This window comes from Felis catus, chromosome F2 (genome assembly GCF_018350175.1).
Source record: "Felis catus isolate Fca126 chromosome F2, F.catus_Fca126_mat1.0, whole genome shotgun sequence".
In the NCBI taxonomy this organism is placed as follows: Eukaryota; Metazoa; Chordata; class Mammalia; order Carnivora; family Felidae; genus Felis; species Felis catus.
In genome coordinates this window covers 82,809,580-82,828,544 of record NC_058385.1, presented here as the reverse complement: position 1 = coordinate 82,828,544, position 18,965 = coordinate 82,809,580, and the positions used below count along the sequence as shown (strand labels likewise).

The window sequence follows — 18,965 nt, the reverse complement described above, 5'->3', positions numbered from 1 at the left end:
GGGCCTCCCCATCCCAGCAGGGCACTCAGTGTGCAGGAAGGGGCGGCCGGCTCAAGGCAGCCAGATGCGAGCCCACGTTCCCAATGCGCTCGGGTCAAAGTCCTAGGAAAGAAGCTCCCCTCCCCGAGCAGGCAGGCGCCCCCCATACCTTCACCCTGGTCATCTCGCTGGAGGCCAGAAAGATGACAGCCCTGGCCATGTCCTTGTCCAGGTCACTGATGTGACTGCTCACGACCGTCTCCATGGCCCTCAGGATCATCGTCCGGTAAGGATGTGCCAACTGACCAGAGAAACCATCGAGGGAGGTCCCGGAAGGGGAGCTCGCACCCAGGCAGCCTGCTGACACCTGCTTTCTCTATAGGGGTGACTCAACTCACAGTCACCCCTGGCTGCCCCAACGCGGGAGGTCAGGGCACGCCTGGCCACTCCTCATGCCCCCAGACTCTCGGGGCCTCGCACAGGAAAGGACCGTGAGAAGCGGGTGAGGGCACGAGGTCGTCAGCAGGTGCCAGGAGTGTTCTGTGCAACACCCGCAGTGAACAGATGGTGACCCTCGTGCCGTGGCCGGGGTCTCCGGGCCAGAAGCTCTCCTGCCCCGAGAGGTCCTATCACGACAGAGTTTGCTGCCACCAGGAAGTTTTGGGGCTCCCCAGGGAGACCGGTCAGAGGAGACTGCTTGACAGGCCCTCTCCTCACTCAGGCGCGCCCCGCCCCGAGGGGGCCTTGTCTGTCACACCCCTCCCCAGGCTTCTGACCTCACCCCAAGGGCTGAGGCTGGCCGGTAAAATGACACGGCACTGCCCACTGCCGGCCCTGTCCTAGGGTTCCTCCCCGGCTCCGGGTGGGGCCCCCACCCGCCCAGACACAGTCCTCGTCGGCACCTGGCAGCCGTGGCCCCACCTGGCACTCATCCTCGCCTCAACTGAGGACGTGTGGTGACGGCTGGGAGCGGGGTCCGGGGCCAGGAAGCCAAGGTGCCTCGCTGCAAGGACGGACCGCAGCAGAGGTGAGGTGAACGGAGCAGGGCGCGGCCAAGGGAGAGGCTCCATCGGGCCGGGAGCCCCGGGGCGCTCACGGAGACCGGAGGGGAGGGCAAGAAACACGCAGGGGGCAGGGAAAGACCAAGACCGGCCTTCCCGTGAGGACCTCCCGCCCCCAGGAGCGGGGCATCCAGGCGGAGGGGGGTCCGGCACACACGGCAGCACGCGGTGCCCTGGTCTGTGCCGGGACAGGACTGAGCCTGGGCGACCGGAGGAAAAGGGGCCAGAAAGACAGGCGACTTGGGCTGGTGGAGGGCTCTCTGTAAAAGCAGGGGTTCCCTCCCACGGAGGCCACCAGCAGCCTCCTGCACTGTGGGGCCCACCCGTGGGCACGATTTTCGTTCCTGAAAGGAGCCAACGCAGATGGTAAACACCTCTAGATGGACGAGCAGATCCCACGAACCCTGCCTCAGGTTCCCGGGGGAAAGCTCCAGGGTTAGCTTTTGTTCTCCGGGTGATAAACTGCGTCAAAATTCATTTGACCACATACACAAAGGTTTTTCCCGGGCTCTCGACTCTATTGCATATTGCATTCGTCTCTACGCCCGTCTCTCTGCCCGTCTCTCTGCCCCGTCTCTACGCCCGTCTCTCTGCCCTGTCTCTCTGCCCCGTCTCTACGCCCGTCTCTCTGCCCCGTCTCTCTGCCCGTCTCTCTGCCCCGTCTCTCTGCCCCGTCTCTACGCCCGTCTCTCTGCCCCGTCTCTCTGCCCCGTCTCTCTGCCTGTCTCTCTGCCCCGTCTCTCTGCCCCGTCTCTACGCCCATCTCTCTGCCCGTCTCTCTGCCCCGTCTCTACGCCCGTCTCTCTGCCCGTCTCTCTGCCCCGTCTCTACGCCCGTCGCTCTGCCCGTCTCTCTGCCCCGTCTCTATGCCCGTCTCTCTGCCCCGTCTCTCTGCCCGTCTCTCTGCCCCGTCTCTACGCCCGTCGCTCTGCCCGTCTCTCTGCCCCGTCTCTACGCCCGTCTCTCTGTCCCGTCTCTCTGCCCCGTCTCTACGCCCGTCGCTCTGCCCGTCTCTCTGGCCCGTCTCTACGCCCGTCTCTCTGCCCCGTCTCTCTGCCCCGTCTCTACGCCCGTCTCTCTGCCCCGTCTCTCTGCCCCGTCTCTCTGCCCCGTCTCTCTGCCCCGTCTCTCGGCCGGTCTCCACCGTGGTGTTCGGCTCCAGCGGCCTTGTAGTAAGCCTTGAAGTCAACGAGTGTGAGTCCCCAGCTTTGTTCTTTTTCAAGACTGTTTTGGCTGTTCAGGATCCCTTGAGGTTTCATCTGACTTTTGGGATGGCTTTTTCTATTTCTGCAAAAACCATCCCTGGGATTTTGATAGGGATCGCAACAGTTGCCTATTTTTATTTTTATTTATTTTTATTTTTTTTTCAACGTTTTTTATTTATTTTTGGGACAGAGCGAGACAGAGCATGAACGGGGGAGGGGCAGAGAGAGAGGGAGACACAGAATCGGAAACAGGCTCCAGGCTCCGAGCCATCAGCCCAGAGCCCGACGCGGGGCTCGAACCCATGGACCGTGAGATCGTGACCTGGCTGAAGTCGGACGCTTAACCGACTGCGCCACCCAGGCGCCCCAACAGTCGCCTATTTTTAAAGAAAAAGGTTTTCTGTTTCCATTTTACATTGCTCTTAAAGTTCAACGGGCAGAACACTAGCCCCATCAGAACAAGATGTAGTGCTCCGCGGCACGCGGTGATAAAGCCACGGGCCTGTCACCTGAGCAGGGCGGGAACCGCGCTGGGGTGGCCCAGGGACCGGCCCCGAGCGGGCGTGGGAGATTTCCGGCTCCACACTCTCACGTGCTGCCAGCGAGCCCATCGTCCCGCCTTCCCCCCAGCGCTGACCGGTTCTGCTCAAGAGCTGCTTGAGAACCCGCGCCGGGTCATCTGCAGGAAGGACCTTCGCCACGGGACGCAAAGGTCGGACAGTCACCACGTGGTCCCGATGCACGAGGTGACTACCAGCGCCCGTCTGAGGTCCTGACCTGGGTCAGTGGAGGAGTCGACTCGCTGCCGAGCACGCTGGGATTTTAACCCCTAGCAGAATAACTCAGCGCCAAGTAAACTCTCACACACGTCTCTCTCTCGGAATAAATAAACAAACATGTAAAAAACAAACGAAAGACCTCCCTTGTGTTAGGATGAGATTCTACAGAAAACCAGACACGAATGCATGAAGTTGAAACCAGCCAAAAAAAAGAACAAACAGAAGAAAACCTTTAGTTACCAGTTCAAAGTTTGATTTTGCTATTGCTACAAACCGTCTCCCCAAAATGCCTGTGCTGAAACCTAACCCCAAGGTGACAGTATTGGGAGGAGGGTCTTCAGGAAGCGAGCAGGTCAGGAGGGTGCAGCCTCAGGGGTGGGATTAGTGCCTTCTAAAGAGGCTCCAGAGAGCTCCCTCCTCCCTTCTGCCGTGTGAGGACAGGGTGAGGAGGAGGAGGCCGCCTATGAAGTAAGAAGCGGGTCCCCACCGCACACAGAACCTGCCGGCACCGTGATCTCGGACTCCCGGCCTCCAGAACTGTGAGAGACCCAAGCCTGCTCGTGCTGGAGTGACCCTGACCGACCCAGACGACTACTTCTGCCTCTGTTCCGCCAGCCACTTCCCGCCCATGGGCCTGAGAGCCACCGTGCAGGGACGGTCTGTCCCCGTGTGCGCCCCGCCCACGCGTCTTCCAGGGAGTCAGTGGGAGGTGAAACCCCATAACGCACGGTGTGAGGATGCCAGGCAGGTGGCAAGACGTGGGGGCGGGGGGGGGGGCGGCGTAGGGGCAGAGAGAGGTGCCTGGCGAGGAGCTCAGTCGAGAGGACAGAACTTCCCACTTCATATACTTTTACTGCAAACACGCAAACGTGAAAGGGAGAGCTTTCTTCTTAAAGTGGTGAAAGAAACCGAAAAGGCTGGAAGAAGTGCAAAATCCTAGATGAGCTAGAAAACGGCCAGCACGAAGCCCACGACGTCTTGCTGCGTATGGGTCGCTAACAATCACAGAGGCTCTCAGCCACACACGGGAGGGCCAGCTCCCGGCATGCGAGCCGCGCGAAGCTCCATGAAGCCACGGAAGAGCCGCGGTGGACACGCACCGCGCCCGAGCACGAGCGTGCACTCTCCCCACTCGCTCTATGCACAGTCCCCACGGGCGGCCCTAGTGTGCCTACGCGCACATAAAAGGCCAGAAAGGCTAAGAGAGCCAAAGCTGGGATGGGGGGGGGGGTGGCCCTAAGCTGCCATATGATCAGCTCAGTGGCCGCCCGGTGGGACTGACCTACTGCCTAGGAGATGGCGGTCCCACATGAGAGAGAAGTAGCTCCTGCCGTACAGAGATCCCCTTTCCCACCTCAAAGTATTAGATCAAACACAAGGAAAACTGGTCTTTTAAGGCTGTGAAAGTGCCTCTCCCTCCGAGGAAGGGCCCAAAGCACACCGAAAACAACTAGAGCCGGCACACAACCACTTCAGACCCGGGGCCGGCGGCGACTCCGGAACAGAGAGCTGGCTCCCAGCCTCCTCTGCGGCACCGACGGGCACGCCCGCGTCCCTGCAGGGCGGCCCTGGGCACGGCCAGCACGGGGGGCCCGCGGTCCGAGGGAGGGCGGCGAGGGAGAGGGCCCGGGCTCCGCGGGCGGCCCCGCTTCGAACGCCTTCCACCCTCCCTCACGCGCTCGTCCACCCGTTCCTCTGGCGGTCCCTGACGGCGAGTGGCCTGCTCTCTCTCCCTTGGGAGACGGCACAGACCCCGGCGAGGAGAGCTGTCCGTCCTCGACCCAGCGAGTGAGCGGGGACGCCAACACAGCCTGGGCTTGTGAGCAGCTGGATGCTGTGCGGCTGACCGCCTGACGTGCCCACCCGGTGCCCCCACGACGGGACGGACCCACAGGCCACAAGTTGAGGCGGCTCGCGTGTCCTGGAAATGCCCCATGTCGGGGGAACTGGGACCGGAAGGGGCGGCTTTCTACTCACAGCAACCGGGACCCCGGCTTTACAGCCATCCCTCCCCTACAGACCCCGCCCCAAGGGCCCCGGAGCGCCTAGTGGAGCGGCTCACCCCCCGACACCCGCCAGCCACGGGCAGGGAATACCTTCTCGTGCTGCCACAGGTACTCCTCACAGGCTCGGAGCACCTCCGCTGGTTGCGCCTCTCCGAGGGCGCACAGGGCGCCACAGACCTGCTCCTGCACCAGAGGGTCCTTGTCGGTGATGGCCTCCAGCAGGACGGTGGACAGCTCTACAGAGACAAAGCCCGGCGTGCGTGCTCAGGCCCGGCCGACCCCGCCAGCCACCTCCTCGGCCTGTGAGTTGGAGGACGCCTCCCCCTTCCCCGACCCCTGTACTTTCCCGTTGCCCCAGCAACCTCCCCCAGGCCCCACCGCCTGGCCACCTTGTACACCTCGCCCGCACACACCCGAGGCACTCTTGCACGCACACTGCCTCCCTCCGGCCTGCTCGCCAGGGTCTCTGTCTGGGACCCACCGGCCGGCTGCTCCGAGGCCACCCTGGCTAACCCCTGACCTTCCGTCCCAGGCTGTGTTTGCTTCGTGCCCCCCGCCCCCCCCCCCCGACCGTGGCTGCTGTAAAAGGCAGGTGTTATAGACTCAGGGCTAGGTGGCCATCTGCCCCACACCGGGCAGCACCTGAGGTCTGCCACCTGCCCCCAGAGACAACTCTCCACCATCCCATCCCTGCTGGTCAATGCTCCACACTCAGAGCCAGACCTCTCCGGCTCGGTGCCCCCGGACAGGACCCTGCCATCCTCAGTGTCCCCAGAGCCCAGGGCCCGGGGCCTGCGAATGGCGCTTATGGATCCTCACTTCTGGGGGAGGCGCTCTGTGGGGCGAGGACGTCTCTCCCCTCGCCTCAGCAAACCGCTGGCCCTGGGGGCAGGGACAGGGTGGACAGCCAGGGTGGCTGCGGGACCCAGGTCTTGTGTAGAAAGGGGCAGAGGCACAGGGCCCCCCTACTCAGAGCACAAAGCCCCCTTCACCCGGCAAACATCACTCCCCACACCACACGGAGCCTGCAGCCCAATCGGCCCCCTCTGATTCAGCAGCTACGCAGACGACCTCGTTTTCTTTTCTTTACCGCGAGCTCGGAGAGAGCCTGTTCACACCACGCGACAGTGCCTCCCTCAAAGCCCGTTCACTCAACGCCACGCTCGGCCGGGTCCCAGACTCCAAGCTGGCAGGCGCTCCACTGCCCCGTGTCCCTGCCCAGCCCACTCACTCACTCTTCACGTAGGGCTCTGCCATCTCGGCCGCCTCACCGGCGTCGGCTCGGGCAGCTTCTTCTCAAACCTGGAGTAACCGAAAACACATTTAAACCGTAAGAGTCCTCGGTTTACAGGCCGTCACCGTGTTTGTATAAACCACGATTTCAGGGGCGCCTGGGGGCTCGGGTAAGCGGCCGACTCTTGATGTCAGCTCAGGTTATGATCTCACGATTTATGGGATTGAGCCCCACATCAGGCTCTGTGCTGACAGCGCAGAGCCTGCTTGGGATTCCCTCTCTCTCTGACCCTTCCCTGCTCACACACTCTCTCCCTCTCTGTCTCAAAAATAAATAAATAAGTAAGCTTAAAAAAACAGGCGTGAAACAGGACATCAGTGCCTTCTCGCGAGGGAGCCATCTGGCACACGGTGGATGGCGGTCACAGAGGGCGGAAGGCGCCCTCCCCCCACGGTTCCCAGCTCCCCTCTGCCGCACCCGGCAGCCCGGCCAGGGTGATGTGAGCCCGCACGGTGAGAGGGGCAGACGTGCCCCCCGACTCCACCTACAGCAGCTTCCGTCACTCTGTAAACGAGAGAGGGCGCGCACGAGGCTGACGTCACCCGTCACCCGCAGTCTGTGCACAGCAGGGAAACCTGTCCCCGAGAGCCAAGGACAAGGCGGATCACCACAGGCTTGACACCCCGTGCCTGAGAATTCTAGCACAACGAGAGACGCTGGAAGGGCAGCATGGGGTCTGGCGGGTTCACTGGCAGAGGAAACCAACCATCCAAACCGCCCCTGGCATTTGAGAGACGTGGCTTTCAGGCACTACACGCCTCGAGGCAGCCCTTGCAGCAGATGGGCCCCGAGAGTAAAACCCACCAGTAGGCAAATGCCCCTGCCTCTTCAGCGCAGGGCCATGCTCGGACCTACGTGAGGCTCTCCAAGGTCCTATAAGGTCAGAGGGACCTCAGGCCCTCGGCGCTGTAGCTGACGGCTTTCTAACACTGATGTCTTCCGTGAGCTGGCAATCCCACCACCCCTCGATGGGTCACCTCCATCTTGGACCCTTCCCTGATCACCTCTCATCCATAAAAGGACAGAGACGAGAGAGGAGGTGCCATGACCTGGCCCTAACCAAGCAAGAGGACACTCATCTGGCTACGGACACAGGAAGGAAGGAAGTGAGAAATCCCGGGGCGAGTGGTGGCAGAATTATAAGTGAGTGACAACACCACACATGCCCAGGAAGGCAGACCGGCCCAAGCACACACACGTGCCCCACCAAAACCTCAATGAGATGACCAGAGAAGATGCAAGTACTTTTTTTCAATTTTTAAAAAGATTTTACTTTTAAGTCATCTCTACATCCAACATGGGGCTCAAGCTCACAGCCCCGAGATCAAGAGTCCCGCGCTCCACGACTGCGCCAGCCAGGTACCCCGAAGATGCAAGTTTTAAAAGAATAAACCCACAAGAACACTAGAAAACAAGATAAAATTAGCAAACCAGAAATCTCCAGGAATCCCAGGCAGAGAGAAAGCAGAAGGAGAAGACACTGGTTCAAAGACGCTGGCATCAGCAAGGTGTTTCCCCTTTCTTCCTGGAAAGCATCTAAAAGTAACAAGGAAAACAAGAAATAGAAACACACATTTCACTTGTGGCAGAGCAAGAAGGCGGCCAAAAAACCCAAACCCACAAAGGATGAAGGGCTGAAAGGTCGCAGCCATCAGGCAGGGTATGAAGTATGCTGGCAGCAGGTTCCAGAAAGAATCCGAAGATCTTCTCAAAGGCAGTGGCGACACATGCTCAGACAGAACCCAAATCCCGATGCCTAGACCTGGTCTGCATCTACGAGACAAGCGGCTGTCCCCAGAGGGGACACGGCTGCCTGTCTCCACTACCCAGGAAGAAACAGGGTTAAACCAACTCAAAGTCCAAGTTCGAAACGCTCTTCCTACAAGTGCAAAAGGCCACGTGCACCCAACTCAAACAGGAGCAAAGAGTAAGGAATAAGTGTAAGAGGCTTCAGCTCCCAGCCCAGACGGGAGTAACGGACCAACTGCCCTCCTGACCCAAACCACTAAAAAGCTGGACGAAACACATGGACCTGCAGTTCTCAGGGTGACAGACGTCAGGAAATGAAGGACGGGAGCCCTGTAGCCACTCCAGCTCACGGCCCGGAGGGTGCATCCAGACTGAGGAGGAATCACCGGGACCCGGCAATACCCCCGGCTTGAGACAACTGGGAGCATCTTGGGAGACCTAGGTCCTGCCAGTCTATAGACTCTAGCACCACAGAGAACTCTAGAGATCTGCAGAGGGTCCTGGCGGACTTACTGGTCAGTGCTGGGCAGCAGAGTAATGTCCCCAAAGATGCCTATGTCCTCACCCCCAGAACCTGTGAATATGTTACATGTCAAGAGGGACTCAGCAGATGGGATTAAGGGTACAGACCCTGAGGTGGGGGGACTCCCCTGGCTTATGTGGGTGAGACTAGCGAAAGGGTGTATATAAACCCTTAAACTGCAGAGAACCCCTCCCAGCGGGGCAAAGAGAGGAGATGGAAGGAGGAGGAGGAGGAGAAATTTGAAGCATGAGAAGGATTCAACCCCCCCCCCCCCCCCCCGGCTGGCTTTAAAGACAGAGGAAGGAGGCTCTGGACCACATAATTTGGGTGGCCTCTAAAAGCCGGACGTGTCCCTTAGTTTACAGCCAGCAAGGAAACAGGGACTCCGGTCCTACAGCCACAACGAACCAATTGTGCCAACAACGTGAAAGAGCAGGAGAGATTCTCCCCAGAGACCCCAGCAAGGAGCACGGCCCTACTGCCTCCAGCCTAAAGTTCTCAGGGACTCTAGGATAATACATATACATCATTTAAGGCACTAAGTCCGTGGTAACTTATCATAGCAGCAACAGAAAACTGATTCAAGCACCATATCTGAGAAAAAACTACCAAAGCCAGGGAAAGAACTACCCAAAAAACCCAGCAGAAACATCGCCAGAACTCACAACAGACCAGGAACGGGGCTGTTCCCAGCAGCCCAAGGGGAAAACGTCAAAAGTCAGAGTATTGGGAAGAGCACTCAAAAGGGTTTTGCCTTGGTAAAAAAATAAAATTAGCCATAGGCTAAACGCTGTCTGCTCTCACCTAACAAAGCTAAAAGTAAGTAAGACCTGAAGGGGCACCTGGGTGGCTCAGTCAGTTAAGGGTTTGACTTCAGCTCAGGTCGGGATCTCATGGTTCGTGAGTTCAAGCCCCACATCGGGTTCTCTGCTGTCAGCTCGCAGCCCACTTCAGATCCTCTGTCTCCCTCTCTCTCTGCGCTACCCCCCCACTCACACTTTCTCTTTCTCTCTATATATATCTCTCTCAAAAATAAATAAACATTTAAAAACAAATAAAGCGGGGCACCTGGATGGCTCAGTCAGTTAAGCGGCCGACTTTGGCTCAGGTCATGATCTCATGGTTCGTGGGTTCGAGCCCCGTGTTGGGCCCTGTGCGGACAGCTCAGAGCCTGGAGCCTGCTTCGGATTCTGGGTCTCCCTCTCTGCTCCTCCCCCACTCACACCCTGTCTGTCTCTCTCTCAAAAATAAATAAAGCTTAAAACAAATTTTTTAATTTTTTTTTTAATTTTTTTTTCAACGTTTTTTATTTATTTTTGGGACAGAGAGAGACAGAGTATGAACGGGGGAGGGGCAGAGAGAGAGGGAGACACAGAATCGGAAACAGGCTCCAGGTTCTGAGCCATCAGCCCAGAGCCCGACGCAGGGCTCGAACCCACGGATCGTGAGATCGTGACCTGGCTGAAGTCGGACGCTTAACCGACTGCACCACCCAGGCGCCCCAAAACAAATTTTTTTAAATAAATAAAAACAAAAAAAGACCTGAAAAGATCAAATTGTTCCCAAGTAACTTAGCTACATCCCAGCAAAGTTCAAGAATAATAGCAACACAAAAATACCTAGCACCAGCAAGGCAAAATAATGATGTCTGACATCCAGCAGAAAATTACTTGGCAGGCAAAGAAGCAAAAAAAAAAACAAAAAAACAAAAAAACAAAAAACAAAAAAAACAAAAAACATAAAACAAAACAAAACAAAAACAACCCACAATGAGAATGAATCAGTCAATATAAACTGATCCAGAAACGATGCAGAAGAATTCATAGACAAGGACAGCTAGGCCGTTATAACTGTATTTCACAAGAAACCACAGGAAAGACCACACATGTTAGCATAAAGAGGTTAAAAGGGTGGGTAAAGAAAAACGAGGCTGACACCAGTTGCAAGAAAGCTGGAGTAACCATATGAATAGACAGAGTAGGTTTCAGAGGCATAACAATCCTAAACGTTTATGTGCCTAATAGCAGAACTTCAAAAATCACAAAGCCAAAACGAATAGAAATGCAAAATGAAATAGAAAAATAGAAATTACAGCAGAGATTTCTCTATAACTGACAAAACAATTGTACAGAAAATCAGTAAGGGGACAGAAGACCTGAACAATACTGTCAACCGACTTGACCTAAGTAGTATTTATAGAACCATCCATTCATCACAAGTAGTATATTCCTTCCAAAAGCACATGGAATGCTAACCAAGACTGACTACATTCTGGGCATTAAAACAAATCTCGGCAAATTTAAAAAGTCAAAAATCTTCCCGTAGAGGGGCACCTGGGTGGCTCAGTTAAGCGTCCAATTTCGGCTCAGGTTGTGATCTCGCCGTTCATGAGTTTGAGTCCCGCATCAGGCTCTGCACTGGTGGTGCGGAGCCTGCTTGAGATTCTCTCTCTCCCTCTCTCTGTCCCTTCCCCGTTTGCTCCCTCTGTCTCAAAATAAATAAACTTAAAAAAATAAAAAAATAAATCCTCCCAAAGAGAAAGTTCTAGATGAAAGGTCTAAATGACTTCCCTGGGGGAATTCTACCAAACATTTAAGGAAGAAATAATACCAACTCTACACAAATTCTTCCAAGAAAATTGAAAACAAGGGAATACTTCCCAACTGATTCTATGAGGCCAGCATTATTCTGATAACAAAAGCAGGTAAAGTTATTACAAATAATGAAAATCATAGTCCAATATCCCTCACAGGCACAAATGTAAAAATTCTTAACAATATTTCATCAAATCATCCAATAACATATAAGAAGAATAATACATCAGGGGCGCCTGGGGGACTCCGTTGGTTAAGCATCCAACTCTCGGTTTCAGCTCAGGGCATCATCTCATGGTTCATCAGTTCAAGCCCCATGTCAGGCTCTGTGCTGACAGCAGAGACAAAACAGATGAACATAAGGGAAGGGAATAAAAATAATATAAAAACAGGGAAGGGGACAAAGCATAAGAGACTCATAAATCTGGAGAACAGAGGGTTACTGGAGGGGTTGTGGGAGGGGGATGGGCTAAATGGGGGAGGGGCATTAAGGAATCTACTCCTGAAATCATGCTGCACTATATGCTAACTAACTTAGATGTAAGCTAAAAAATATATATGTATATAATATTTTCACTATGAATAAATTATATACAACATTAAAAAAAGAAAAATAGGGGCTCCTGGGTGGCTCAGTCTGTTGAGTATCTGACTCTTGATTTCGACTCAGGTCATGATCCCAGGGTCATGGGATCGGGCCCTGCATTGGGCTCCACATTGAACGTGCGACCTGCTTAAGATTCTCTCTCTCCCCCTCAGCCCCTCTCTCCCGCTCACGCGCTAAAATAAAATTTTTAAAAAGTTAAAGAAAACTTAAATAAATGGAGAGATATACTGTGCTAAGATATCAGTTGTTCCTAAATGGATCTACAAATGCATTCCAGTCAAAATCCTAGCAGGCTTTTTGTAGAAATGGACGAACTAATTCTAAAATTCATCTGAAAGTGCGAAGACTTAGAATTGCCAGAACACTTCTGGAAAAAAAAAACTGGGGGACGTACCCTACCTGACATCAAGACTTATATGGCCAATTGATTTTTAACAAAGGTATAAAGTCTATTCAGGGGAGAAGGGATAGTCTCGTCAACAAATAGTGCTGCACAGCTGGGCATCTGCATCCAATAAAACTTCAGTCTAAACTTCACACCACGTATAAAAACTCAAAATGATTTACAGACCTAAATGTAAAAGTTAAAACTGTAAAACTTCTGAGGGAGGAAAAAAAAAAAAGAAGAAGAAAATCTCCATGACTGACACCAAAAGCAAAATCTACGCAAAAAAAAAAAAAAAAAAAAAAAAGACTTGATAAACTTAAATTCATCAAAAAACTTCTCCTCTTTGAATACACTGTTAAGGGAATGAAATTAATGGCACCAAGTCACACCCCTCGGTGACAGACACAGTGTAATAAACATCAGCACCCCCCACTGCCCTCCTTCCCCTCCTTCTGCCCTTCACTCAGGCGGTAGATGCCCTACTGCCCCACTGAGGTCCTGTACCCCGCCTGTCTCATGGACCGTCCTGCCTGGGCCACCCCCCCACACGCCTCCTCCGTGCCCAGAGTGCTGACCTTTACAAACGCTGACCCCAGCAGGCCTCACCGCGACTTACCAGTCCTCCTGCTGCCCACAGAACCTAACGCCTTCACCATGGGCTGTCGTGACCCAGACCCAGGCCCAAACCCCTCTCTGCTTCTTTCTCCGTCCTTTACGTTCTAGGTGTCCTGGCCACCTGCAAACCCCTGGCCACGGCCTGGACTCTCAGCACCTCTGCAAGGACGTCCTGCCTGGCCTCTACCACGGGACTCCTGCTCACCCAACCTTCCGGCAAGTGATGGGATGTTCCCACAACCCTTTGTTCACACGATGAATATAAGATCAGTTGTATGTTCCAGTTTCCCTGTCTTCTCCACTGCACTTCAAGGGAAAAAGTTTTGGTTTTTACCCTTAGTGTGCACAGAATTTTTTTAAATACTGCTCATTGAAGGAATAAAATCAAAATCCTTCCATATGATTCAATATTGTAAAACTGTCAACTTTCTGAATGTGTAAATATATGATTCAGGATACTGGAGGGTACTTGATGCAATGGTTCCAAAATTCATAGAGAAGAATTAACACGGGGGCGCCTAGGTGGCTCAGTCGGTTGAAGAGCTGACTCGATTTCAGCTCAGGTCATGATCTCACAGTTTGTGAGTTCAAGCTCCACATCGGGCTCTGTACTGTCAGTGCAGAGCCTGCTTGGGATTCTTTCTCTCCTTCTCTCTCTGCCCCTCCCCACTCACATGCTCGCTGGCTCTCTCTAATATAAATAAATAAACTTAAAAAAAGAATGAACATACACGAATAGCCAATTAAACTTTTTAAAGTATATGAACAGGAGGATTTATATTAAAGTGTATTAAATCAACAGAACTATATAGAAAGTCCAGAAATGAACACCAATAAGGAGGTAAACGTATTATACAAGAAAGGGTTTTACATCCTACAGACAGATTAGTCAATAAATAGCATTGAAATAGCTAAACACTAGGGAAAACGTTAGCCTCCCCACATCCTTCTTTATTCCAACACGAATTCTAGATGCACATAAGAGTTAAATGGAAAAATGAAATGTAAAAGTCCTGGCAGAAAATACAGGCAGGGGCACCTGGCTGGCTCAGCCCATGGAGTATGTGGCTCTTGACCTTGGGGGCATGAGTTTGAGCGCCACACTGAATACAGAGATTGCTTAAATAAATACAGTTTAAAAAAGAAAGAAAATATAGGTAAATATTTTATCATCTTGAAGTAGAAAAGGACGTTCTAAGCCCCACACAAAAACACAGACACCTTAATGAACATTGCTCAGTTTGACAATATAAAAGTTTAAAGTTTCTGAAGGTCAAAAGCATACATAAGACTTGAAAACCATATACGTACTTATACCTAAGCACACAAGCCTCCGTGCGCACACAACTCATCCAACCACCAGAGCAGAAGGTAAACAAAAGAGAAAGAAGGACAACTCACTCACAACAGGTGTAACAAGAGGAAAATGTGTCCCACATTAACATGCAAAGGAGCTCACCTACATCAGGATGACAAGCAGGAAAATGGACAAAGAGGGTACACAATTCCAGAAGAGACAGCCGGCAGAGGGGCAAGCCCTGGCCTCCCCCGCACTGGCAGGCAGCTTAGTTCAGGACTCGGGCACGGGCTCCATTTGTGTCACAAGGGAAAGGCTTGCAGGGAGGCCTGCTGCTCCACCAGCATCGGACGTCATCGGTGCCGTAGTCACTGCACAGCGGGGACAGGCAGCAGAGCCTGTGGGACATCTGCTGAGAGCCCTAAGGGTCACACCGTGCGATCGCGTCACCCGTCTTCTGACACCCACCTTCTATCTACAGAAACCCTCACACAAGTGCACAGAGATGTTAGAAGAAACACAAATACCAATCAGAGATCTGGTCAGATTTGTATAAAAAAACAAAAACAACCAATGAGAGAAAGTGGTGGGTAGGTGCATTCGTATGAACCACAGTGCGAGGAGCAGAGCTTGACCATCAAACGGAAAAGGAAAGTGTGCCCAGCTGAGCAAGACCAGTTTTGTAGGGTCCCGTCCGCTGCCCCTGCCCCAGGCCGGGTGGCCCGTGTGCTGACACTGGACCCACAGGGACAGCAGCACAGACCCTGCTCTCTATGAAGACAAACCAACGGCGAGCAGACTGCTGATGGCAAACCAAGACGAAGGCTCTGCAGGGGAAGAGGGTGCAGAGACAAGGAAGGGTCTGGAAGGCACCCTGCATCTCACGGGCAGCGTGTGCCGAGCACTGGCCGCCCGGGCGGTTCCTTAGAGGCACCATCTCTTTTAACGCACACAGAGAGAGACACATCGCTAGGTAACAGCAGGGCGGGACCCAGCCGGGACCCACGCCCTGAAGCACCCGCAGAGGTCACGAGGGCAGGGTCTCCCTGTCTGCATCCTACACCCTGTAGCGAAGCGGAGAAGCGGCTTCCTCCTCATTCACCTCAACTAAACAGTCACTGAACCGCATTTAGTAAGCCGACCAGGTGCCGTCCAAGCCCAGAGTCCAAGCCCCTGGCTTGAAGGGCACCCAGGTGTATTATGGTTGCCACGTGGCACGCGGAGGGCACTGAGATGCTGGGCCAACTGCAGCGAAGTGTCAGAAGGGGGCATGGGAGGTGAGGAGGCCATGGGCACCACTGCCCAGAGGCAGCCATGAGTCCACCTGACAGGCGTGTGGGAGACTGGGAAGTCAGGACACCCTGCGGGGTCACAGGAATGCCCCCCACCCCCGCAGCAGGCCCAGGGACTTCCCCTCTAGCACAGGAGCCAGAGGAAGAATAGACTTCCAGAGTTACCAACAAGGACGTGGGCTGATGACCTGGGAGAAGCAGTCCACGGCTCATTGCTCACAGTCACTTGATTACGCTATTTCTCAACGTTAGTCATGCCAAGCTGTGTCACTGGGTTCACATGCAAACCCCCAAAGCCAGGTAGCCCTTCAGCTCGGCAAAGAAACCACAGTCCTTGTAACTCCGGCAGCCGGTATCCCCTAAGCACCGGCCAGAAGCCACAGGGGCTTTCCTGGAGCCCCCACCCCAAGGAGATCAAATAACTTGGCTCATGGGACTCACGAGATCTGCGGCTGCAGACCAGCCTCAACCCGACTGCTTACCTGGGCCTCAGCGGACCCTAGGCCTGAAAACTAAGCGCAAACACCTGCTTCCAAGCACAGGGGACTAGCGATGAATGCAGGTGCCACCTCTGATCCAACCATGTTTGCAGGCAGCTAACAGCCCCGGGGCGGGGGGGGTGGGGGGTGGGGGATGAGAAACTGAGGTGCAGGTCTGAACAAGCCGGCAGCCTGCATATTGGTTTCAAGGTAACCAAGTGAGCTCAACTCCGGTCACTCCTCTGTGATACCACGGAGAGACGGGAGACCCCGGCCCGCTTGAACCACGACGGCTTGAGGCCTGGAAAGGAGGACGCTGCGGACAGCAGCATGCTCAGGCCCCTGGGCTGCCAGGACTACAGGCGTGAGATGGAACCACATCACAGTCAAGCCGCTGCTGAAGTTTCGCATGACTGGCGCTTCCCACGGGGGTCTCCTGGGGCCCAGTGCCCGCTGGGCATCCCCATCTGGACCAGGCGCCACCACTCAACCCCGACAGCTCTAGCACTCAACTCACCACCTTTACCCCTGACCTGTCCATGGCCCCCAACCCACCTGCCATGTTTTCCTGTCACCAGGTGCTCAGATATCTGGGCCAGGAACCAGCACCACCCCTTCCTGTTTCTCCACCTCGGCCGGGCACTCTATGGTCCGCTCACTGACCCTCTTCTTCTCACCCCTACCACCATCCCTTTCCAAGGTGGTCGCTGCCTCCAAGACTGTTGCCCCAAAGCCAGCCTCCACCGCAGCCCCACCTGCCCCTCCCCAACCGCCACACAGCCACGCCTCTGTGGCCCCCCACCCCTCGTACTCAGCTCGCTTGAGCGGGTCAGCCCCGCCCCCACCTCGGCTAGGCTGGCGAAGGGGAGAGTGTGCAAGTGTGTTCAGTCCAGCCCTGCTCGCTCCGACAGAGCCCTCTCCTGGGGGCCTACCGCTGCACTGCAGGAAGGTCGGAGCCCAGCATCCGGGCCTGGGGGCCAGCCCCGGCCGCGCACCACCCAGCTCTCCCCTGGACTTGAGAGCTGGGTTTCCTGCGGCCCTTCCAGCTTTGCGACCTACACTCTGTGACCAATAATCCTCGTGACTTTGGACAAATTACTTCCCCGCTCCGGACCGCCTCCCTGAATGTCGGAGAAATCGGAAATGCAATGCCCCCTGAGCTTTGGGGCTCTCAGAGTTCAGGCTTGGCTTGCTCCATTGGACACCCCGGTGTCCTCGCGGCGGGGAGCAGGGGCGCGGACCTCACACCTCCCAGGGAGGGCACGGGCACCGGACTCGGCATCCCGAATCTGCGTGAGGAAGGTGAGGGGCCAGGCAGCCGGGCCTCTTCCGGCTTGTGACGCGGCAAATCAGGCTCCTCCGGGGACTGGACGCACCTGAGCCCAGGGAAGGGGGCGGGCTCGGCCCCGCGACGCCCGGGACCCTCCTCGCGCTCGTCCGCTGACCTTGGAGAGGCGCCTCCCGACTTGGATTCCCGCGCGGCCCGGCCGTGGGTGGTGGCCCCCAGACTCTCGGGCCCAGGTTCCCCCGAGGGGCGCCTCTGCGAGCGAGCGCCGCCGGTCCCCGACTCCCGGTCGCCGTTTACCTGAGAAGCTGCGGCCGCGGCGGCCCGGGCGCCGCCCTCCCGCCAAGCCCCGGACCGGAGTGGGCGGGGCCGCACGCCGAGCCCGCCCCCGCCGCCCTCCGCCAACCGCGGCCCGGCGCGCGGCAGTCCGGCCCCGCCCCCACACGATCTCTGCGCTCATTGGCCGGAGTCGCGTCCCTCTCCCCCTCTCTCCACCCCGCCCACCAGGCCCCAGAGAGCAGGAGTGCGCAAACTCCGCCTCGTGCTCCGCCCCGCCCCCGGTCGCCCAGAGCCCACAGCTGCTGACAGTTGGGCCCGAGCGCGGCCGAGCTGGCCGCTAGGGGTGCGGCCGGTCACTGCGCAGGCGCGGGGCGTGCACTTCCCTCTTCCTCCGCCCGGGACCTGGCCTCCTCCCCCAGTCTGTTTCTGTCCTCCTTGGGCACTGACACCTCAAAGATGTCTGCACGCGGCTCCACGCACCGGGGAACGCACCGGGGGCCGCACCGGGGACTCGGGCTCGGCGCGTCACGGTGCTCAAAGCCAGTCCCCTCGCAAACGTACACCTGTCCAGGCGCACACGCCAGGTGGACCCAACCTGGACACACACGAGCAGTATCGTGCCCTATTATCTCTCACACAGGAATGCACCCACTGAACACGCAACAAATATCCAGAGACCCCGGGGCCGCCGACTCCTCCGCGAACAGATAGATGCACGTTTAGTCGGCCAACGAGATGAGCAGGTCTCTGCATTGGGGACCCGGGGCTCTGGAGAGAAGAGCAGATAGGTGATAAGCAAACAAGACACACCAAGCACTGTGAGGCGGCGCAGCTGGCAGGTGGAAGGAGGTGTGTTCGGACTCAGAAGGGAAGAAGCTGGGAGAGAGCTGCACCCCAGGCAGGGACACTGGCACCTGCACACCCTCAAAGGCTGAAATCATGTAGACTTGTCTAACCAAAAAAAAAAAAGAGTGGCGTTCCAGAAGCTCAGAAAGTGAGAAGAACGACTTGAGAAGGAAGTGGCCAACAGCACAACATCCAGGGCCCAACAAATGTCTTCATCTTGCAGCAGGTTGTGTCTGCAGAGAGCTGTGGGTGATGGTGTGGGGTGCAAAGTAGGGGCCCTGCTGCACACACTGGGGCAGGGTGGCTGCTGAACAGTGCAGGGAGGGACATTCTTTGTCCAAAGAGAGAAGGCATTCAGTTTGCTCTGTTGCAGGGATGGAACCCAAAAGACAGGGACAGAATCCAGAAGGCTGATGGTGAGGTGAGGTGCTCTGCAGAGGGGGGCTGGCTCCTCAGGAAGAGCACTAACCACTCCAGCCCGTCACTGGGTGAAAGGGGGAGCGGCTGACCACAGCATCTAGAAGTTGCTAGGGCAGTGCAGGAGGCAGGCCTTTTGGAAGCTCACATCTGGAGGACTCGCTTTCCTTACCAAGCCCTGCCTCAGCACCCCATGGCCAGTGCCCAGCATGGCCCTCTGGCTCTGCCCCCCTCCCCAGCCTCAGCCAGACTTCACGCCCCAAGGGCACA

At 55.9% G+C, this 18,965-nt stretch overlaps 1 protein-coding gene across 13 annotated transcripts in view; it reads right to left on the bottom strand.

Annotated features, from left to right (window-relative positions):
• The window catches only part of MROH1 (maestro heat like repeat family member 1), a 63,761-nt gene extending 46,221 nt beyond the window's left edge, over positions 1 to 17,540 (bottom strand). For 6 of the 13 annotated variants that reach the window (XM_019823255.3, XM_011291514.4, XM_019823259.3 and 3 more), the window contains exons 1-4: positions 17,245 to 17,447; positions 6,266 to 6,332; positions 5,121 to 5,266; positions 149 to 280 (exon numbers count right to left, since the gene is read on the bottom strand). In XM_019823255.3, the coding sequence (XP_019678814.1) occupies positions 149 to 280; positions 5,121 to 5,266; positions 6,266 to 6,287 (300 nt within the window). In that variant the 5' untranslated portion in view covers positions 6,288 to 6,332; positions 17,245 to 17,447. The other 7 variants (XM_023248543.2, XM_019823256.3, XM_019823257.3 and 4 more) reach the window with 7 other exon arrangements.
• Positions 17,541 to 18,965: the final 1,425 nt, after the last annotated feature.